Source organism: Salvia splendens, chromosome 13, assembly GCF_004379255.2.
Source record: "Salvia splendens isolate huo1 chromosome 13, SspV2, whole genome shotgun sequence".
In the NCBI taxonomy this organism is placed as follows: Eukaryota; Viridiplantae; Streptophyta; class Magnoliopsida; order Lamiales; family Lamiaceae; genus Salvia; species Salvia splendens.
The window spans coordinates 10,328,442-10,351,888 of record NC_056044.1 but is presented as its reverse complement, the minus strand read 5'-3'; the positions used below and the strand labels follow the sequence as shown (position 1 = coordinate 10,351,888).

The following is a 23,447-nucleotide window of genomic DNA, read 5'->3' as shown; positions in this document are numbered from 1 at the left end:
AAGCTGAATACGAGTATACTGAGCTTTTTAGTCCTGTTTTTGTTTTCAGGCTCGTCGCTTAGTTTCATGTCTCCTATGTTTTAGTTTCTAGCACGCATATTGTTAGTAATGTTATCTTAATGGATTACATGTTTTCAAGATTGTAAGATTTTTGTGTCTTTCATCAAGGAAAAGCGAATTATTTCCAATGCAGGACATGATCGTTATTATATATGTAGTATGTTATGTCTGTAGACTTAACCAGTGGTTCAATTAAGAACCATCTTGAAATGAGAACTTATTGGTTGTGCTGTCTAAGTGCCAACTGATATGGTTTAAGCCATTAACTGTCAACCAATATGTTTTGTTTTCAATTGATAAGTTTTCATTAGATTATTTTGAACTGTAAAACTCAGATTTTAATGTTTTATTATATATACTATTGAATTAATAACTACTATAAAGTTTTCCATGTATATTGTTCTAGTAATATGTTGGATTTTTTATATTTTTAGTCAAAATGAATCTATGATATATTTTTTACTTGTCAAGTGAAAAAAGTAGTCGACGTTGAGAGGAAATTTTGCGTCCACCCATAATGGTTGTTATGGGTGTACACACATGTATAGAAGGTCAAGGGACTTAATAGACATGATTCTTTTATTTATTTTTTTTATTTCTATTTTGTTGAAATTGATTGAAATTCTTTATAGTCGCTACTAAATTAACGTAAATGAAGACCAGCTGTAAGAAATTGGAGAACGAGTAGGAACTGAAATTAGAGAAATAATAAAAGAAAAATCAAAAAATATTAAAAGTTCATGTATTTATATACAAGTAAGTACTAACCAACCTAAAAATAAATATATAAATAAATAAATAGTTTGTGTTTAATGAAAATATGTAAGCCCTTCTTGGTATGATTAAATAAAATAGGAAATGAAAATATAAAATGATGATTACCACTCTCTTTGCTCCACTGAAAATGTTCAACTTTTCTTTTTGCTTTGCTTTAATTAAAATAACTCATTATTAAAAATAAAAATATCCATATTTTTATTTTATTTATTTTTCACTTAACACTCAAAATAAAACTGTATAAAATTCTGTGCCACCTAAAAAATGGTCATATGAAGAAAGTACTTTCTAAACTAAAGGAGAAAATGAAATAAAGGAGAAATACTCATGATCCAAAGCAAATATAAAGAAGAAAACGAAATAAATGAGTAATACACACGAAATAAAACATAGTAGAATGGAATGAAATTAAAATACAAATCAAATGTAATTTCATTCATTCCCTTTTTCCATTATACTCACTCTTTCTTTTCATAAAAATAGTCTAATTTTTCTATTTTCTATCAGTTTCTATAAAATTAGTCGCAATCTATATTTAGTACTCTATTCGTCCATGATTATAAATCCACATTTGATATAGCACGGGTTTTAAGAAATACTCCACATGTCCTATAACAATATGTACTTTCTCATTTTGAAAGTTTTTTTCTTTTTAATGAGGTGGTATAATATGCACGGGTTTTAATTATATTTTCTTTCTATCTTTCTTTTACTTTACCAATTATGCATTAAAACTCGTGGCCAACCAAAGTACATATTCTTGTGGGACCAAAGGAGTATAGTAGAAAGTGGATGTAAAAAAGTTAGTGGAAAGTAAGTCCTACGTTTATATATTTTTATAATAAATGTGAGTGAGATACAGTTAGTGGAATGTGAGGTTCATTACCAAAAATAGAAAAAATAATTGGCTATTTATTGGTGGATTGACGAAAATGGCAAAATGTAACATTTATTGATATACTGAAAATTTTTTCTTTGTTATGAGGCCGGTGTCATTCTCTATTAATAATCCTCCAATTATCTTTGTAGTACTCACTCCTCCCTTAAAAATATATCAATTGTATTTAATGAAACAATTTTTCTTGAAACGAGTTGAGTCTTATTCTTCTCTAACAATACTCCAATAACTTTTTCTTTCTATCTCTCGTTTTCATTATTCTCTCTGTCTGTGAAATGTTGTCCAGTTTTGCTATTTTGGTACGTCTGTGAAAAATTGTCCATTTTGTTTTTTTCTATTTTGGTTAACAGATCCACTTTCTATTAACTCTAAATGTGCGATCTCATTCTATTAACTTTTTCAAGTGACTTTTCTTTCTTTGGACAATATTTCTTTCATAGATGGTGGGAGTAGTAATTGTCTATTAGAACCCTTGTCGATTTTTACGGTTACAGATTCATCCATTGCAAAGGCAGCGATCTCGGGAAAGTGATACTTGAATCACTATAAACTACAAAGATGAGATGGTAAGCAGCCACTCACTCCATCATCAAATTCAAAACTATTGAATTTTAGATTAAAAGCAGACATCAATGGCGTCGCAGCAGCCACCACGTATAGCCATTCTTGGAGCTGGCATCTTCGTTCGAACTACTTATATTCCCCGATTAGCTGAAATCTCTAACTTGTTTCATCTCGGATCCATTTGGAGTCGCACTCAGGCAAAATTAAATCCTCTCTCTGCATTTTCCGTTTCTCAAATATCAATTCAATTCAAATCGAATCGATATATCTGCCTACATTCCCGATTTGATCTTTTGGTTTGATGAGCAGAGATTATAAACTGTTTTTTTTTTGGTTATTTTACAGTTACTAATTCATACTGCTTATTTGATTTTATAATTCCAAAATTCAGAAGGTTGTTATGCAGTTCAATCAAATAAAGTGTAACTTGTCAATTGATTTAGGAGTCAGCTACAAGTGCTGTGGAGATTGCTAAAAAGTTTTTTCCTGACGTGGAGTGTAAGTGGGGAGACTCTGGACTTGATGAAATCATTCAAGATGCTTCCATCATTGGTGTCGCCGTCGTCCTTGCCGGCCAGATTCAGGCAAATATTCTCTCTCTTTCTCTCTACACATTTCCTGCTGATTAGATATGACTCTTGAAATTTATACTACTAAATTCTGCTTTGTAGTACTGGGAAGTTCACCTTCGGTTAGTTTGGTGAAAACAGTCAATAGCACATGCATCTTCTACTAAGCTTGCGCCTAGGGTGAATTCGTTTTGTTTCATTAGCGGTTCCCCCGAATAGGGTCAAGTTACAATGTATAGTGTTGATACTTTGGGTGTTATGTTACTACATATCTAATGGTTGATGAGCTGGTTTCCATACTCCTTTATTGTGTTTACCAGTCTTGTAAAAGAGGTGGATGACAAATGAATCAATTCATGATTGTTTCCTCTCTATACTTAACCACTTTCAATACTAAAATTTTCATACCAGTTCAGTTTGGAATTTTTTATGCAACAGAATTTAGATCCTGGCTTTAATGTGCTTTTAACAAGAGAGATATTCTGTTCAGGTGGATATGTCACTGAGGTTGCTAAAGGCTGGAAAACATGTCCTTCAAGGTGATGGCTGTTAAATGCGTACATGTCCATCTTAAGACTTGTTCATAAGTTTCTACAGTGATTTTATAGGTCACCGGATCTAGGTATATGTCTAATTGCTCGTACGGAATTACTGACGGTATCTTTTCATGCATGTCTGGTGTGCTTCCATGCAATTTCTGGTTCTGAAGAGAAACCTGCTGCAGCTTGTAAGTGAGATCCTTTTTCTCCAGTTTTACAGGATCCATGCTTTTGATTGTGATGTAGCCACATGTGGTTTTACTGGATTGTTACAGTCGACTTATGTGCTAATAGGATTCCAATATCTTATCCCTGACAAGAAAAGCATAGACTGGGAAAAGTAGTTATATGTTCCAGTTCTTATAAGTTATAAAGAATCGAAACCTGCACCTTAAATTGACCATATGAACGTGAATGATCTGTAATTCATGATAATTGCTTTGTTTGATTGGCTATTTTTCTCCCTTTCATTAATTACTCGAAACCTTAAGGCTGTAACTGCAGCTCACAAATTTGCACATTGGTGAGAATTATATGGCATTTTCAATCTATGCCTTGATGTTGACAGTGGTATATGTTATTACGAACAGTATTACCCTTGCAGAGTAATTATGATTTATCTAATTATTGCTTTGCTAATGAAGCTGGTACTGAGCTTGAAAGAGCAATATCAAGCTATGCCTCTATCAACCCAGCCCCGATCTGGGCAGTTGCTGAAAACTATCGGTTTGAACCTGCCTTTGTGGAGGTACCTCACACTCATGCCTACTTGCTTTTTGACTGTCATTATCCACATGGTGTGTGAAACGACTGCATACTTTTACAGGGCAAAAAACTTATGGCTGAAATTGGAGACATTATTAATATCCATGTCATTATTGAAGGATCAATGAACAACTCAAATCCATACTATTCAAGTTCTTGGAGACGTGGGTTTGATGTGAGTTTTACACTTTTTACTGCATAGCCAATCAATTTAGTTATGGAAAACTTGCTGTAATGTTAAGTAGCCTTTGCATATCAATCAATCTTCTTTTATCTGTGTTTGGGTGCAATACTTCAGAGTTCAGTCTCATCCTTGTAAAGTCAAAACTGTATTTCCAGTCATATTTTCCTCTATTTTGTATTACCATGAGAAATAGACCACTTGAATCAAACTTTCATTTCTTTGGACTAAGATGGTTTACTGTTTTGGCAGGGAGGCTTCATTCTAGATATGGGTGTCCATTTCATTTCTGGCTTAAGAATGGTGAGTTAATATGCGTTAAGTTTATCCTTCTTTTCTTTTCTAACTTGACTATATTTTATCTTAGCTTTATTTATACACTTTACATCAGAAATTATGAATTCTATATAAGTATTCTAATGTTCAGTCTTTCTGGCTAAAAGAAAAACAAGAAACTAACTGCAGAAAAATGTAAGTTTATCTGCTGACACTTCCTAGTTGCCCAATCCACTGGAGCTTAACAAGCCTATGCTTTTTCATGTAAAAAACATATACTCTTGTAACATATCCCATGCACTAAAATTACAATATCATAAAAAAAAGTTGCTCCACGCCTTTGACTATTATAGCTGCTATGTTGTACTACATGTTCTATTGACACCAGTTTATCTGCTTTTTGGCTCCAATAATCTCTTGCAAATCAAAAGCTTGTTGGATGTGAGGTAAGTTCAGTTTCAGCCGTAACATCTCATGTTGATTCAACTCTGCCTGGTCCAGATCATGTCTCTTCAACGATGTAAGATTTTAATGCTGTGCACTGCATTCATCTAAATTTTTTTTTAGTTTTGTCGTATTTGAAATTTTTAGCATTTGCACATTGCTTATGTTTATTATTCCATTGTCCATGTAGTCAACTGGAGAATGGTAGTTCTGGAGTTTTTGTGATGGTAGTTTCATCTAGAACTCCAAAGGTATAAAGTACAGACCCTCTGTGTCATGAGAAGTTCTCTATGTGATATTAATAGTTTGAGGGTTAAACACTCTCCACAATTTGGTTCAGGTGATATGGCGAATTGTGGGCTTGAAAGGAACATTACAAGTTGAGCGAGGTAGCAAAGATGGGAAGCATGGATACACGGTAAATAAACTATTGGTGTATCGTATTCTTGTCTTTAACTATTACTGTTATGTAATCAAAAAATCGAATCAGAATGTAATCAGAATGCATCGATACTCGTACTACCTACTACAACCAGCCTAATCAGGATAGGAAACTTAAGAAAGAGTGTCTTATCATCTAATCTTTCTCTATTTTCATCATCAAAACAATGCAGACTATTTTTCTTACTTTTCAATAATCATATCTCAGAAATTTTGCAAACTTATATTTTATGGATCTTGATATCATCATAGGTTCTCCTTTATACGGCTGATGAGCAAGTAAAAAGCTGGTTTTACCCATTCAGTGGTGTGACTGAGGAGCTGAAAACATTTTTTTCAGATATTTCACTGGCAAATCTAAAGGTACTGCCATATGAAGTGATGGTACTAGCTACTATTCATTTTTCTTGCTATTGTTTACATCTTCAGATTGTGTAATTTGTGTTAGAATTGGAGTGTATTTGATGTAATGAATTCGTTTCCGATGGCTTGGTACAAATCCTTATGTTTTCTTCCTTGAAAACTCCTTTCTTTGGTGATATATAACCACTTTCAAGATGCCTCTTCAACTGGGTTCTGATGTATCATAATTCTTTTGATTTATTTGCAGAAGGATGGCAACTACCAAGTGGAGCCTCGCCTTTCTTATCTGGAAGGCGCTCGAGATGTTGCTGTTTTGGATGCAATGCTCGAGTCCGGGAAGAAGCAAGGGGTGCCTGTTCAAGTAAATAGGTTTTAGGTTACTGCTGTATTTGTATCAGAAGACTGTTTATCAGCACATTTCTCATGGAAACTTTGCATGGACAAATTATTTGTTCACATAATAAATACCATTGACAATTTGAACAAATGATTTGATGAGGCAGGTTGATGTGAACATTAATAATTGCTGTGAATTCAATCAAGAACATAGATCATAGATAGTAAATCCAAATCCTAGTAAAATCCAATAGTTGATCACAGCATGAGGTCCGATCTGGCAGGCAACCTCTTGAAGAAATTAGTAGAGATGGGCGGAGTCTTGCTCCGGAGCTTGGGGTGCCTTAACATATAGAACCCCGACACCAGCAGCACGATCTGGAGCGGCGTCACATAGAGCACGAACGCAGTACAGAAGCAGAATGCCACGAACAAGGCCGACGCCCTCGGATCCCTCCAGCTCAACAGAGACTGAAATCTCTCCCCCTGCATCGCCAAGTCCCCCACCACACTCTGTATCCTCCCCCCTATACTCCTCAGCCTATCGTACCTCATCCTCACAAGATCCGGCGCCTTGGATGTTGGGAACGTGTCAAACTCCTCGTCCAGCTCGTCGTGCCCCACCGCATCCGCATGAGACAGCCTGATGTCCATGTGCGGCGGGTGCCTAGGCTTCCACCGGTAGTTCCAAATGCCGATGAAAAACAAGTAGAGGAAAAAAGTAGGCAACACTAGCTCAGGATAGAGCACTAGAATCACAACAAGTATGTGAATCAGAAGAGTGGTAAAAGGATTTCTCCATTGGCATATCTGATCAAACCACTTTGCAATAGCCATCACTCCACTCATGATGCCCATCACTCTCACAAAGTTGGCCTTGGCCTTCCTCACACTCCATATATGCGACCCTACGTCGAGCATGTACTCGACCGCCTCCTTGTTCAGTGGCGGCTCCGACCTCCCCAGCCTCGACGAGACTATCTGGATGGCCTGATGCCTCAGCGCATCCAGCTGCATCACAGACAAGGGATGAACATAGTGCATTTTGGGAAGCAGTGGATGTGTATACTTATGCAGCATGTTCAGATAGGAGGAGCACGAAAACCGGACTGCCAAATGCAGCTCCCCCATCTTCTTCACACCCGAAGGCTTCAACACGATCAGAGGATACGAGTGGGTGTAAACACGCTCTGTCTCGAGCGTCGACAGCCTGATCCTCACCTTCCCGATGCTTGCATCCTTCCCGCCCTGCAGATGGCCATTGTCGAACACCCCCACCGTGATCACAGTGCACGGATCGAACACCTCCCACGTGTACTGCTCGTTCCACCTAGGCGAACCGCTGTCAATGATCGTCCTCGTCCTTATCCATTTCGAACCATACTTAGCCACACAATAGGCATCAGTCGTTCCACGTCCATCTTTCGTTGTTTTCATATGCGGTAGCCCCGTGGCACTAATAATCCCAACCTCGAGCAATCCAACGCTCGATTTCCACAGCAGCTTCGAACTCGGCCTGTGATCACTGCTGTAATAAGTGGACTCATCCAACACGTGATACCCCCCATCCAAGCTGACCCTGAGATGAATCTTGCTAGCAAACTTCACCTCCTTCTTCAACGCCTCGCCACTATGCCTCTCGAGGTTAAGCCACTTGGCCGGGACCGGCTTGTTGTCGAGACGCTTCATTACAGTGTTCAGCAACACCAAACACCTCCCCAAGACCTCATCCTTGTTCTCCACAGTCATAATCAACGGCTCCTCAAACGGCTCAGCAACAACGAACACCAAATCCTCATTCCATGTCGGATTCACACCTTTATTAATCCTCGTCTTGATAGCCTGGCTGCCACATATGACCTTCACACAAACCTCGGGCTGCCTAGTTTTGTCAGCTGGAACCAAGTCCTGGCATTGGATCACATTAACTCTCAAATACCAAAGCCTCGGAGACAGATAAACCTTCCCCCGAATCCTCGAAACTCCATCACTCCCAACCGCAGCCGCGTCAGAGTGCCAAGCATCCGAGAAGGCCTCATCCGCTTGAGTCCCTTTCCAAACCGCAACCATGATCTCCCCCTTCTTCACCTTCTCCCGTTTCCTCTCATCAAGCCTGTACCACTGAGGCGCGAGAGGGCTATCAGGAGGGACGCGCCTCGGGATATCAACGAGGTCGAAAGTGAGGCTACCAATAAAGTCATCCAGCATGAGATCCTTGTCCTTCACGATAATGTCGACTTGGGACGACTGAAGCTGGTCGTGGGCGAAGGCGAAGACGAGGTTCCAGACGGGGTTGGATGTTTTCTCTAGGTGCTTGGTGACGCCCTTGTAGTTGCCGAGCCTGACCTCCACGTAAGGGTCGCAGGAGGAGGTCAGGTCCTTGGCGGGGAGGTCTCTCGCCTTCACCACGCGGACGTAGAGATACTCCATCTGCTCAACGAGATCGTAGGCGCATACCAGCTTGTCGCCGCCGCGGATGAAGCCGGAGCCGGCGATCTTAGGAGCTGTTTGCTTCAGAGCAAACTCTTCCGGCATTGTCATTTTTTCTTGAAAAGGATATCACTGCGAATTGAGCTTTGTCATAACATAATTAATCAAATCCTTTGTTTTGCTTTTGTATTTTTCGATTTTTACATGTGTGTTTGTGCACGTAACAATGATCTCTCTATGCAGTAGTTGAGTTGCTACAACCATCTTGGAATATTATCTCTACTTTATAGAGTTGGTATGTGAAAACTTGAAAGAGTAGTACATATGTAATTCACACCTAATAAAATCTGCTTTTTGGTATGTAACAAGTACTGATATCTTTTGAAGCAGATTAAGATATCCCACATGCAAAATGCAAAGATCTATCTTGATTCTTGACCGCTTCTTCTCTTTCCTTATTTTATTTTTAAATTTCATTTTATCATCCAACTTAATTATACTACTTCCTTCATCTCATTAGTTTACGGCATGAGATTTTTAATTTTATATAATATTGTTTTGTGAGTTAATGAAAAGAAAATAAAGTAAGAGCAATACAAATATATAAATGATGTTATTTCCATTTTAAGAAACGTTTCATTTTTAATGTGACAATTCAAAAAATAAAAATGTTTTATTTGTAATGGGATAGAGGGGGAGTACTATCTAAAAAAATAGGGGAAAGAACACAATATATCTGCTTACAAAATTTAGTTTTTTTATTCGTTTTTGCTTTGTTGAACTTATTCCTAACAATTCAATTTCATTTTATTTTAAGTTACTAGTACAATACAAAAATCCACTATTTGAAGTTGTTTTTTTAAATCCTTTTTATTGGCCGTTATTTGATACAGTATTTATTAGATGCAATACGATGACACACCCTGAATCAATTTAATTCAGCCGATTCAATCATAAATGTGAAAATGGTGAATAGTTTATTAATGTAGGCAACAATTTTTAAGATCCAGTTAATGGCTATAATATTGACCTCCCTGTAGTATTAATTAGGCATAACAACAGTAAGACCATGTTTATCAGCAACTCTCAACCCAACCCAACTATCCACTTTTTCAATATTTAATTCATTTCTATCTCCTCCACAGCATCTTCCACATCATTAATATTCACCCAACCCAACCACACATATTTTCATGGTTTATCAATGACCACCCAACCACACTAATATATATTTATTTTTATATTATTTTTTAATACTATTATTATTACATGAAATACTTATTATTGTAAATTTATCGAAAAACGTAATAAAAGGACAAACTAAAAATTATAAAAACAAACAAATAAAAAATATAAATTACAATCATGGAAATACGAAATTGAAAATACATCATTGGTGCTCATACATAAGATGGAAACTAGACATTCAATTGCAATTGCCGAATTTTGCCCATATATGCTCTACCAAATCGTTTAGCAGAGCTTTGTGAGCTTCTCTGTTTTGAAGCTGGGCTTTATTTTTCATGTAAGAAGCTAGACTCGCAATCCTATTCGTAGAATATATGAAATCATTATTCGCATCTCCATCTTCATTCTCACGACTACTTTGTCCAAGTCGATCTTGAATAAATTTTGCTGGATCACAATAGTTCGAATATGTGCTTCTTTCGTCTTCCGCTATCATATTGTGCAAGATTATGCAAGCAATCATTATTTTCCCCATAATATCACGATCTCAAATAAGACATGGACATTTGATAAAAGCAAAACGAGCTTGCAAGATACCAAAAGCTCGCTCAACATCTTTTCGCGCGGACTCTTGATGTTGAGCAAACAACTTGTGCTTCATCGTTTGTGGACCTGGGATAGATTTGACAAATGCCGCCCATTGAGGATATATGCCATCAGTGAGATAATATCCCATATTTTTTTCGTGACCATTTACTATGTAATTGACCTTCGGTGCTCGACCTTCCAAAATATCATCAAAAACAGGAGATTGATCAAGCACGTTAATATCATTTCTCGAACCTGGAGTTCCAAAAAAGGCATGCCATATCCACAGATCTTGAGATGCTACTGCTTCCAAGATGATTGTCGGACTCCCGCTTCTTCTAGCATATTGTCCAGCCCATGAAGTGGGACAATTCTTCCATTCCCAATGCATGCAGTCAATACTACCCAACATGCCTGGAAACCCACGTTGTTCTCCAATATGCAGAAGTCTTGCCAAGTCTTTTTCGTTGGGCTTTCGCAAGTACTCATCGCCGAAGTTAGAAATTACACCTTCAACGAACTTGATGAGAGATTTGCGAATGAGTTGTGCGCTCATTCTCAAATATTCATCGTGCAAGTCGGCTGTTGCCCCGTAGGCCAACATCCTCATCGCTGCTGTACATTTCTGAATTGCAGACATACCAAGTCGACCAGTAGCATCACGCTTTTGCACAAAAAAGTTGTCGGTGTCGATGAGCTTATTCATTATTTTTTCGAACAAAGGTTTTCGCATGCGATACATTGTTCGAAACAAATCTGGAGGATAGATTGGATCTTCAGCAAAGTACTGCTCGAAAATAGTATCATGACCCTCTTCGCGTTTCCTTTCAATGTATCTCCTTTTAGCTCTAGCCGTCTGGGTTGCAGGTGGTGAAGGCAAGGTTGTTGGCCAAATAGCAATATCCTTGATTAGTTGATCTAATTGCTGATTTTGTTCAACAATTTTTTCTTCCCACTCATTGTCTTCAAGCAGATTGAAAGCTTCAAAATTAAAACTTGATGACATTTTTTAGGGAGAGTTGGATCAATAATTGTGAGAAGATTTGTGTGTAATTTTCTTGAAGCATATAGGTAAATATATAGAAGCAATTTGTTGAGCATATGATTCCACTACTACCATTTGTGAGCACATGGCATAACTTTCTTCATAGGATTCCACTACTACAATTTGTTGAGCATAGGATTCCACTACTACCATTTGTCATGTAGTCATACTTTGATTTTCGTGATCACATGGGATGTCATTGGATTCCACCACCAACACTTGTGATATAAATGAGTTGTCATATAGTCATACTTTGATTTTCGTGATCACATGGGTTGTCATTATACTCCACCACCACTTGTGATATAAATGAGTTGTCACGTAGTCATACTTTGATTTTCGTGATCACATGGGATGTCATTGGATTCCACCACCACCACTTGTGATAGAAATGATTTGTCCTATAGTCATACTTTGATTTTCGTGATCACATGGGATGTCATTGGATTCCACCACCACCACTTGTGATAGAAATGATTTGTCCTATAGTCATACTTTGATTTTCGTGATCACATGGGATGTCATTGGATTCCACCACCACTACTTGTGATAGAAATGATTTGTCCTATAGTCATACTTTGATTTTCGTGATCACATGGGATGTCATTGGATTCCACCACCACCACTTGTGATAGAAATGATTTGTCCTATAGTCATAATTTGATTTTCGTGATCACATGGGATGTCATTGGATTCCACCACCACCACTTCTGATAGAAATGATTTGTCCTATAGTCGTACTTTATTTTCGTGATCACATGGGTTGTCATTGGATTCTTCCACCACTTGTGAGCACAATTCATCTATTCATGCTTTAATTAAAAGTTACATAAGCAACAGAAATTAAAGGTTACATGATAAGCAACAGAAATTAAAGATTACATAATAAACAATGATAATTGAAGATTACATACTAAGCAAGAGAAGTTGAAATTACATACTAATAAACATACATTGAAAACAGATAAAGTACGATCACTTCCCAAACAATTCTGCAATGAGATTGCGTTTCAGATCTTCTTCTTCTGGAGTTAAGTCCCTCCTAGCCATCAGCGGAGTAAGGATAGCTGCGTTGATGTTCCGTTCCTGAATATCACTAGCTGCTTTGAGCTTCCGTTCCTGAATATCACATTCCCTTTCACGCGTGACTCTCATTTCACGCAGTGCTGCAGTGAAATCAGTAGGAATTGTATATGATGGTGTTGCAACTTCTTTGCCTTTTCTTTTAGCCCTAGCCTTAGCTTGATCTCTTCCAATAGGACGTTGCAATGTTGAAGAACGACTCTCAGGAGTGGAATCGATTTGAGGTCCCCCTTCCTCACTAGTCCTCGACCTTTTTGAGCTCCCACGACTTTCTTCAAGACTATCTTCATCTGGCTGGAAACGCGTTGAACCAGTGCTATTCAATTTCAATTCCCCCTTGGGATTGAGTCTCATCACCTCCTCAAACACCTTATGGTGAGAAAATTTGCTCTTACCATACAGTTGTTGAGCGGCTTTCTCAATGTCCTCTTTAGACTGGCCACTCGTAGCTCGATCATGCGCTTTTTGTATGCACCAACCCATTTAGAGACATTTGCGTTGAGTCGTTTGTAGCGCTGTTTCATTGACTCCAAACTTCTTTCTTCACCAATGCTTGGATTTTCTTTTCTTGTCTGCTCATATAGAAACAGAACATTTTGCCATAGATGGTTACTAGTTTGGTTGGTGCCAACAACTGCATTCGTGCTCACGAAACACCAAGCAGACATTAATGCCATGTCTTCTTGCTCATTCCAACCATGTTGGGTGTTTACAGCATTCTTGGTTTGTGATATGGCTTGGCTTGAATGTTGATTTTGAAATGAACTTTGAAGTTGCTCAGAATTCGGAAAATCATCAAAGCTAGGGAAATAATCTTGAGAAGGGTTAATATTTTGGGAAGGGTTGAAGTTTTGGGAATCGGAGAATATAATATCCTCATCATCCTCTATAGCTAGCAACAAGGGAAACTAGAAAATATGAAATTCTACTAAACAATAAGAATTATAGGAGGAGAAAAGATGATATTTTTTTGTGTGCAAAACTATAGCAAATGTGGTCTCTATTTATAGAGGAAGAAAAATTATGAATTTTGGTATAAATTTTATATTTTTTAATATAATATATTAAAGATATATTAATTATTAAAAATAATAATACCAGCCAATGAAATTGTGCCATTTGGCACAATCTCATTGGCTGAATGGTGAAATGAGAAGAGAGACCCGCCGGTTGGTTTGAGGAGAGAGAGACCTATGTTTAGAATTTTTTTTTTAAATTACAATATTACGTGGAGGTCGACCTCCAAAGACCGATAAACGTGGTCTAAGGTATAGTGATTTCAAGATAGCGATATTTTCAGATATATTATTATACTATTTGATTTAGTGAAGTCTATATACGTTGATTTTATGAGGTACAGTAAGATTAATATTAATATTAATAGTAATATGATTCATACCAATTGAACATATAAACAATTAAGATTTTTATAATAATGGAACTAAATACTAATGACCCACAGGCGACGCGGCATTTGGTGTCACAAAACAGATGGAAATTTTCATTGGTCTTAAGGGCATCTCCAGTCGCTTTCGCTCAGCAATAGCCCAGCTACAAACTCCTCCTGCCACATCATCAGCACTAAAAATCATCCTGCCACATCATCAGGACAAACAAATAGCACAGCAATAGCCTAGTCACATCACCCCTAATTATATCAAACAAATAATTGACAATCACACAAAATACGGAATTAAATGTACGACACAGATACGGGAAAATTCAATAATATTATTTAAATTAAAAAAAGTACAATAAAAATACATTAATTTAAAAAAAATTTACATAAAAAAAATACATTAATTTAAAAAAATTACATTATTTAAAAAAGACACGACATCCGCCTCACTCCTCGTCTCCGTCGCCCCCCTCGCCACCGTCACCGTTGCCGCCGCCTCCGTATCCGCCGGAACCCCCCGGTCTTCAAATCGTCATGCATGCTCGCGAGCATTGCGTGAAGAAAACTCTTCTCTTCAGGGTCCGTCGCCGTCCGCCATTCGGCTAACGTCTTGGCCATCTGAGCGCGCGTTTGTTGACGCGCAAAGAATTTGAGATCCTCTGTCGACTGGCCAAGGGGGGATGCCGACTGTACCTCCTGGGACCCCCCCCTCGCCTCCCGTTGCGCCCGCCTTTGACCAACTGGGCGAGTTCGGCGAGCGAACGATGGCGGGGACGGGAGCTCCTGAGCACCCTCGGGGAGGTCGTGGGAACCGCCGCTGCTGCCGCTGTAATCACCGGTATAGTTCAGTCGTTGCTTCTTCGGCCAGCCAGCGTCGACACCTGCCCGGAACTTCTCGGAGTCGTTAAGCACCTCATAGCAGTTCCAGTAGTTGAACTCCTTATACAACCCGGGCTGGGGAAGGCTTTCTCCGCTATCCTCCTGCAGTCATCCTCCGTTTGGCCACTGCTCTGCATGCGGAGGGCGTTGGCGTACAAGCCCGAAAATCAGGAGACCCCAGCCCTGATTCGGTCCCACCCCTTCCGGCACTCCTCCCTGGTGCGCGGGCCTCCCCTCCGGGCAAAATCTCATGTAGGCTGCAGCAATTTTGGCCCACATGTTGACGATCCTCTGATTGTTCGAAGTCAGAGGATCATCACAGACACTCACCCACGCCTTGGAAAGCGTGACGTTCTCCGCGTACGTCCACTTCCTCCTCAACCGGCTGCGACGACTGGCCGACCCTCTTGTCCTTTCCCTTGCCCTTCTTCTTTGCGGAGCCCCGACACCGCCCTACTCCCCCCGTTTGAACGGGAGTTTCCGGAACACCGAGAAGATCAAACCCCAACTCCTCTAAGGAGAAAGTCTCATATTGTGTGAACTGCGCCTCCGTTGGGGTCGATGTGTGCGAAGAATCAGTCGAAAAATCAAAACTGGGGCGATAGACGTTTCCCCCCCCCCCCCGGCGTCCCCTGCGTCGCTGGTACCCCCCGCGGCGTTCCCTGCGTCGCCGGTACCCCTCCCGGCATCGTCTGCATCCCGGGACCCCACCCCGGCATCATCTGCATCCCGGGTGTCCACCCTGGCATAGCCGGTAAACCCCCCGGCATACTCCCCTCGGGTACCATCCCGGGCATCATCTGCTGCCACGGGTACATGTTGTAGTACCCGGGCACCGGACCCCATCCACCTCCCACGGGTACCGGGGGAGTTTGAGACCCGCTCGTCATTGGAGTACCTTCATGTTGTTCTCCATTTCGCGTTATTGATCTTGTACAGAAATTAAGATAGAGAGAGTACTCGTTAAAATAAGTGGTGTGAATGAAAATGACGTGCAAATCGCGTATATATAGTGTTTCGAAAATTTAAAAAAAAAATTAAATTCGCACGCCGAACGCTCGTCGGTCCTGAGCCTGCAATGGCGGCGAGCGGACCGGCGAGCGCTCGCGAATCGGCCAGCGCTAGTCGGTTTTTTCACCGAAATGGCGCTCGCCGGTTCCAATGGTTCGGCGAGCGGACCGGCGAGCACCGAAAATCGGCTAGCCGGCCCGCTCGCCGCCATTGGAGATGCTCTAAGAGTACACGGACTTGATAAACCAAATATATGTTGTATATATAGGAACCTAAAGATGTATTTTTAGCTAATAATGAAGTATATTTTATAGTGCTTTAGTTTAAAAGAACAATAATAATTTCATTGAATATTATTTTATAATGTACAATCGAGTTGAAAATACTCCCTCCGTCTCATAGAAATAGGCTAATTGGAGATAACTCTTATTTTAATATATAATTGATAAAATAAGAGACAAGGAGAAAAAATAGTTGAAAATAAAATGGTGGATGGTGGGACCCATAAATGATAAAGTAAAAGAATAGTAGAAAAAGTCATTTTAAATATATATGGACTATTTGTATAGGACGAACGGAAAAAAAATTCGCCAATTTCTATGGATTGATGCAGTATTTGTTGGCGCGCAAGTTTTCTACCTCTCATTTCTATGGTGAACGAATGAGTTAGTGGAGTATAATTAATATGTGTGTGCCAGCTAATAATACCATTAAAAATTGAACTTATTGTCACGACCGCGCCTTACTAAGGATAGCATTGCTCAGTAAATCGTGAGTAGGGAGGGGAAAAAGAAGAGGGGATAGAAAGGGGATGAAAGAATTAACAATAAGACACTCAAATACTTTTTAATAAGATAAAGGAGGTTCACAAGGCAACGAAAGATCATGAAGATCAAAAGAGTATTTATCACAGGTCACTCGCTGCTAATCATTTTCCTTATGATCCATCTAATACAAAATACTACAATAGTGCACAACGGAAGGAGTTGTAAACACATGGCCATATGTGTGAAGACATATGCCACGAAAATCCTACAAAAGAGATGAGACGACCACCAACTCCACTCAGCCACCATTTCATCACTGCTCAACCTGCACATTTAAAAATAATGCAAAGCTGAGTGCGGGGCACTCACTAGACACATTGCCGAAAGTTACACATATATAAGAAAAGTTATCATTATCATGCCATCACAGCAACACACGAGGGTTTTTTTTAAAGGCACGAGCTTACTAAGTTCATTTTCATAAAGTTCGTCTGATCATATTAAGTTCATTCCAGTAATTCTCCATATATGATAGTTCATTCTGTGTCAGGAAGGTGACCACCTTCGTGATCACATTGACCGGCCAACCCTTACGCTGACTCACGGTCCATTCCTTTGCGTACACTAACTCGAATAGGATCTTGGTCTTATTGGAGTCCGGATTCGATTCATTCATTTGGCATCGCCAAATAGATAGGCATCGTAAAATAAATAATTTATGGCACGATAACATTTGAAAAAAAAAGTAAGTGCAATTTTATCAAAGAAAGATCATTTAATATATATTTGATAATTTTATCCACACTTAATGTGTTGGATATAAAGCCCACCTAAATGCTTCAAATAAATCTCTACACGAGCTCGTCTTCGAAAATCAAACTCCGTGAACATGCCCTTCTTGAAAGAGGGTATTGATTTAATTAGTGTTTAGAACATACATAAGGTGCATGACATGAAATGATCCTACATGGAATATGCACCCTACGCTCGAGGTTCGATCAAGATAATTTCATTCCATCAAAACTTACTGCTCTCTAATTTAAAAGACACTTCAAAAGTAATTGACGAAAATTTGGTGAGAACTCATTAAGCTCATAGGTTTCTATCTTTAAGAAAATTAATTAAGGGATAAAGAAATACTGAATCATAAAACCCATAAAAAGAAAAGGTCCATTCCCCACTTAGAGCCCAAACCAAAATTCTCCTTCCTTCTCAAAAAAGATTTCGGCCCACATTAAAACTAATAAGAGACCACACTAAAGAATTAATTTGGCCCAAGGGGAAGCCCAACCTCTTGAGTGGACCCTAACTTTACCTAATTTTGAACAAGGAACGCCTCTTTCTTCCTCGCACTCTCACGCCTCTCTCTCTCGTTACTTCTCTCGGCCGGCCATGGCGACGCCGGACGCCACCCTTCCGTCGTTGACCCCAGGTACGTTCTCTTCTCTCTTTCCATCACCCACAACTTCTTACTTCAAGCTTTAACACACTCACACATACTCACGAAAACACATTCACATTTCTCTCTAGTTTCAATTTCAGTCACCGAGCTAGTGGAGGAGAGTGCAGCGAGGTTTGTTCGGGTCAGCGGCTGCCGAGCGTGTATACGAGCGGTGGCTGCCCCGGAAGAGGCAGCAGCGGCGTCGTTCGGGGCAACGACTCCAACCCCGAGGGGAAAAACTCATAAAGCTAGGTCCTCGTTTTGCCTCTTGCTTGCTATGGTTATCGCAACTAAGTAGAACTTATTGCATCTAAGGCATTACTTGATTGATTCTTGGATTCCAAAGGATGTTGGTCTAGTTAGAACTTGATCCTTGAGATTTTCTTGGCACACGTGCTTGAGATAAAAAGATATACATCTATGATAAATGCTATGTTCATAAGCATCTAAGGCTAGTCATGATCGTGATGGAAAAAAAAGGGTCTAAGTCATTGAATGAGATTTCTATCAAAAGAATCTATATTTGCATTATTTCGTTCTTGTTCATGGTTGGTCTAATGATATGAAAATCTATGAATAAAGTTTGATGTTGAAGAATTTACCTTGAGGAACCTCAAGGAGAAAAAGAAAGCAAGTGTGTAGAGAATTGATTCCTCTTCTTCAAGCACTCATTTGAGAATCATCACTTAAGATAAATTAGTTTTGGAGATTTTTTTGTGGTGGAACAAAAGAGTAAAGATTGAAATGGTGTAGTATTTATAGGGGAAATAAGTGTTTGGAAGAATATGGTCAAAAACTTGATTCATGGAGAGAATGCATTGTCCAAATGTTATGGACTTTTTGCCAAATGAGGCAAGTTGGCACCTTAATCATTCATTATACCATAAATGGCAAGAATATTACATCTTGTCACCTAAAATGACAGATATCAAGTACGACTATCGTTTGGAAAATGTGAGCCGTCGTTTGATAAGCGTGCTTGATGTGATGTGATTTCGTCGACCGTCTCGTCTTGATTTAACATGCTTCTTATCCTTTCGTGTAGGTATCGGGTTTCAAGGCGTGACTATTGAGCAAGGTTAGGAAGGCATGGAAAGTATATTTTATTTTTATTCTAGTGTTGAACTCGATGTAAAAACGTCTATAAACTTTCATTTGAAACTCGGACTTCACAAATGGACTATAAGAAAATTAAATATTCTAGTACAACTATTTTCATTCACCGTTCGAACGTACTTCATACATAAAGCTCGATCACAACGTGTGGGAAAAGAGGCTAGGCGTGAAGCTAAAAATTAATAAGTTGGTTTTCCAAAAGACTTTAGGAAATAAAAAGGGTGCGCGTTACACTTATGAAATGCTCTAAAATGAAAATTTAAAGAGTTTATTTGCTAAGATTTTTATTAACTTTAGAGTGATGATAAATGACCACGTTATGGCTAGCCACACAAGGCTAAATTAGTAAATTTAAGTGTTAGTTATTGGATAAAATATTTGTTGCAGTTAGAGGATAAATGAAAATTACATATATATCCTTGATCTTATTTTCGATTTTCTAATTCCCTTAATCCCTTTATCTCGTTTCTCGCTGATGAGAGAGAATTCATATGTTTCAAATTTTGAATTAATGATACGTATTTAATAGCCTCAAGTTGGAATTTGAATTAAAACAGACCATAATTAATTGATTTTCTTATTAAATGTCCATATATTAATATTATAAAGGCGTATTATAGTACCACTTATTAGTGAAATTTAATCCATGTAAATGTGATCTATATTTTCTTACATGGCATTACACGCCCTAATAAAGCTTAATTATGCACAATCAGTTTGACAAAAGTATATGGATAAAAAAAATTATATGAATAAACCCCGAAAAAGAATATAATTCATAATGAAAATTTAAACAAAAAATAGAATATAAAAAATAATGATCTTAATTCGGAATGAGTATTCTTAGAATAAATAATGAATGATAAGCTAAAAATAGAATAAAAAAAAAATATTTTTAGTTTAGAATTGAGTAGTCATAGAATAAAATATAGTATTCTTATTTGTAATTAGTTTTTTTCGTTGCTATAGCATAATACACCAAGTATTTGATATGTGAATTACGTAATATTTTTTTTGTAAATTTACCTATAGAAGGAATTGGTATCAAAAATTGGATGTGAAATCAATCTTGAAAGATTGTATTGATGAACTTTGTCTCGATTTAGAATTTGAGTATTCTAATTGCTACTATTTGATTCGATTGAAAATTATGAATTAAGTTTAGAATTTTTATTATTAGTAATATTAGATTAAATTGAATATTTAAATTTCTTAAATAATTTTAGATTAAACTGAACAAATGAATTGATTTTAGGCTTGTTTTAACTTTCATTTTATCTTACGCTCAATTAAATAACCTTGTCGAATATTAGGTTCAATTCTTAGATGAGAAAAAAATCAATAATTAATCTATCTATTTTGTGATATTTGAATTGAACCACCTTTAAATTATAATTTAATCAAATTTAAATCTCATTATAAACTTTTACTAAATTAAATAGGTGGATAAGAATAATTCAATGGTTAATCAATCTGTTTTGTAAAAGTATAACTTAATCACATTCAAAATGTTATTTTATCAACAAGTTCGGCGAGAATAATTTAATAATTGATCTATTTATTTTCTTATATTAAAAATTAACAACATTCAAATTTTGTTTATTTGATTTTAGGTTTGTTTAAACTTTTATTTTATCTTATAATCTTTTCGTTCCACCGAAGATGGCCAAATTTTCTTTTTGGTTTGTCTCACCCAAAATGACTCATTACTAAAAATAGAAATAACTTTATCTCTACTTTATTTTCTCCACATAACATACTCCATAAAATAAAACGGCATAAAATCTCATGTAATCCGAAAAATGGATCATCTTCCTAATGACAGAGGGAGTACTCAATTCAACAACCCAGTCAAATATTAGATTCAGTATTAGGACAAGAAAAAATCAATAATTAATCTATCTATATTGAGATATTAAAACTGAACCACCTTTAACTATAATGTAATCAAACTTAAATCTCATTATAAGTTTTTATAAATTAAATTATCAGATAAGAATATTGAAATGGTTAATCTATCTATTCTGTAAGGAGCTGTTTGGTTGGTCTGCTAGGGCTCCTAACTGGCCCATTTCTGTCCCTGTCCCATGTTTGGTTCATCTGTTAGGGTTTCTCGATGGCCCGACTTTTGGGCCAAGGCCCGGCGAAAACACCTTATTTCTTGAGTTACCGAAACTTGGGGATTCACCTCATTTACCATTTCTACATACTTGAGTTATGGGTATATGTTCATGACCAGTTTTGGCCTTTACTCTAATTTTAATATTTTTTTTTCAATTATTACAATATATTAGATTTAAGAAAAAAGTTATGTATGATGTGAAATCCAAAATATATTTATCCAATCTAGTATAGTGTTTAATTTTATATGAAAATTCATAGTTTTTTGAGTGATGTATAAATATACATCATAGATTTTGGCTTCGCGGTGCTTTTTGATGAAGGGTTTCAGCCAATGAATGTAAACAATTGTGGCGGCTTGGGTAACAATAGGGGGTGAAACAAATTCATTAGAATGAATTAGGTCATTGGAGGTTAAATTGGTAAATACAAAAAAATTTCATGGGCAAAAATGTGTTTTCCGTATCTCACTTTTGGTATCATAGATACCAAACATCATATACCAAATATCAAGAAATGATAACTATCGAACCAAACATGAGGTGGAGTTATGCTAACCTAAGAAAAAATTTATCAATTTATGCTAACTACATTTGGTCAAGAAGGCTACCAAATGAACCAAACACACCCTAAATGATAGAACTCAATCACACCTTAAATGCTATCTAACCCACAACTAATATCAATATAATGTTTTGACTGATTAAATAGTTTGTAAAAAATAATTTAATAATTGATCTATTTATTTTCTTATATTAAAATTAACAACAATTAATTCCTTATTTAATTGGTTTTAGGTTTGTCTAAACTTTGTTTTATATACTCAATTCAACAACCCAAACGAATATTAGATTCAATTCTTGGACGAGAAAAATTCAGTAATTAATTGAATTTAGAGTCAAACGAACAATTAAATTGACCATTAGAATTAATTTTAACAGTTGAAGACACTTTAATCTTCCATTCAGTTGAATTATTTAATTAAATATTATATTTAGTTGAACAATTTAATTAAATATATATTTTAATCAAACAATTATGTTTAGTAGTATTAGATTTAAGTAATTTAACTGAATAAGTTAAACATTAAATTCATATGAACAAGTTATCTTATACCCAGTTGTATCAATGAATGTTAAGATTAACTGAGCAATATTTTAGATTTAATAACTTAAGCAAATATTAAAATTAATTTGATACACTCATTTTAATTGATCTTTAGTCCTATATTAAATTTGGGAATTTTATTTTTACAGAAACAGAAAAAGTGACAGAAGATTTGAGAGGGAAGGAATATGTGGGAGGCTAAGGGATGAGAGAGAATTTGAAGATGAAAAAAAGAAACAGAGGGAAGGAATACAATGGGAGGGGCGAGGGAATTTGAAAAAAAAAGAAAGAAAGAAGAGAAGCGCCCCTTTGTGAGCAAGCTGGCGGGATAAAAATAGGATATAAATTTAAAGTGTATTTATCCAGGCAAATATTATAGGGGCATAAGAGTAAGAATCATTTGAGTTGAACCGGAACTTATAAACTAACCGGTTTTTTTTTTACTAAACCTGTTTATGGCTGGCCATAATGTGGCCACTTAACTTTCCCCTTTAATTTTATATTAATCAATAATTAAAGTTGATATCCTCGTATTATTTATATCAACGTATGAGTTAAAATCAATTTCTTTTGTGGGCAAGCTAATAATAGCATAAAAAAGTAAACTTATAAAATGTACTAAAATGAAAAGTTAAGAATATGTTTGCTAATATTTCAATAACTTTAGTATTAATCAATAAAATTGATAACCTCATATTATTTATATCATACCATTTCTTCATATTTAAAACTCCTTCATTGGTAAATGGTACGATTACTAATTTTGAAAACCATTTTATTGATATATAATAATTACAAATATATATTTCGCAAGGGGTGTCATCCGTTGCTAACTTTTCTTAAATTGCTAACTTGCTAACTCATCAACGCAGTGTATTAAAAATATCAACATGATGATACTGAAATGTAAACATAAACTTAAGTTGATATTTTAATACATTGTATTGACATTGATATTTAAATGTCAACACAAATATGTGTTGACATTTTAATGTGATCGTATTGACATTTTTAATACACTACATTGATGAGCTAACAAGTTAGTAATTTAAGAAAAGT

The 23,447-nt window shown here is 36.9% G+C and overlaps 3 protein-coding genes and 2 long non-coding RNA genes across 9 annotated transcripts; 2 read left to right on the top strand and 3 right to left on the bottom strand.

Moving 5' to 3' along the window:
* Positions 1-2,154: 2,154 nt before the first annotated feature.
* Positions 2,155-6,364, top strand: LOC121762517 (uncharacterized protein YMR315W). Of its 4 annotated transcripts, none has more exons than XM_042158414.1 (13): positions 2,162-2,301; positions 2,383-2,496; positions 2,743-2,883; positions 3,359-3,407; positions 3,578-3,595; positions 4,052-4,155; positions 4,234-4,347; positions 4,606-4,656; positions 5,061-5,149; positions 5,264-5,324; positions 5,414-5,491; positions 5,767-5,877; positions 6,125-6,364. In XM_042158414.1, the coding sequence occupies exons 1-13, from the start codon at positions 2,299-2,301 to the stop codon at positions 6,251-6,253; spliced, it is 1,062 nt and encodes a 353-aa protein (XP_042014348.1). In that variant the 5' UTR covers positions 2,162-2,298; the 3' UTR covers positions 6,254-6,364. The 4 variants fall into 4 exon arrangements, with proteins under 4 accessions (XP_042014349.1, XP_042014348.1, XP_042014347.1 ...); XM_042158413.1 differs by having other exon boundaries at positions 2,173-2,301; positions 2,380-2,496; XM_042158415.1 differs by lacking the exon at positions 2,383-2,496 and having other exon boundaries at positions 2,155-2,301.
* Positions 6,365-6,458: 94 nt separating this feature from the next.
* On the bottom strand, positions 6,459-8,868 carry LOC121762516 (FT-interacting protein 4-like). The gene has a single exon (XM_042158411.1). It carries the CDS (start codon positions 8,752-8,754, stop codon positions 6,472-6,474), a length of 2,283 nt encoding a protein of 760 aa, XP_042014345.1. The 5' UTR covers positions 8,755-8,868; the 3' UTR covers positions 6,459-6,471.
* Positions 8,869-10,378: 1,510 nt separating this feature from the next.
* LOC121760468 lies at positions 10,379-11,425 on the bottom strand. The gene has a single exon (XM_042156128.1). The coding sequence runs from the start codon at positions 11,423-11,425 to the stop codon at positions 10,379-10,381; it is 1,047 nt and encodes a 348-aa protein (XP_042012062.1).
* A 5,238-nt stretch (positions 11,426-16,663) lies between these two features.
* Positions 16,664-19,060, bottom strand: LOC121761384. Its single transcript, XR_006041973.1, has 2 exons — positions 18,647-19,060; positions 16,664-16,928 (listed from the first exon to the last, which is right to left on the bottom strand). It is a non-coding gene; the product is annotated as an uncharacterized LOC121761384 (long non-coding RNA).
* LOC121761383 lies at positions 17,937-19,253 on the top strand. Of its 2 annotated transcripts, none has more exons than XR_006041972.1 (3): positions 17,937-18,035; positions 18,146-18,296; positions 19,090-19,253. It is a non-coding gene; the product is annotated as an uncharacterized LOC121761383 (long non-coding RNA). The 2 variants fall into 2 exon arrangements; XR_006041971.1 differs by having other exon boundaries at positions 18,134-18,296.
* The last annotated feature ends 4,194 nt before the right edge of the window (positions 19,254-23,447 follow it).

Bases quoted from the DNA above. Each gene is read 5' to 3' on its own strand.
- LOC121762517 (XM_042158412.1), top strand. From the start codon at position 2,368: ATGGCGTCGCAGCAGCCACCACGTATAGCCATTCTTGGAGCTGGCATC. The intron at 2,884-3,358 runs GCAAATATTCTC...TATTCTGTTCAG, and splicing joins TCCTTGCCGGCCAGATTCAG to GTGGATATGTCACTGAGGTT. The intron at 4,348-4,605 runs GTGAGTTTTACA...CTGTTTTGGCAG, and splicing joins CTTGGAGACGTGGGTTTGAT to GGAGGCTTCATTCTAGATAT.
- LOC121762516 (XM_042158411.1), bottom strand. From the start codon at position 8,754: ATGACAATGCCGGAAGAGTTTGCTCTGAAGCAAACAGCTCCTAAGATC.
- LOC121760468 (XM_042156128.1), bottom strand. From the start codon at position 11,425: ATGTCATCAAGTTTTAATTTTGAAGCTTTCAATCTGCTTGAAGACAAT.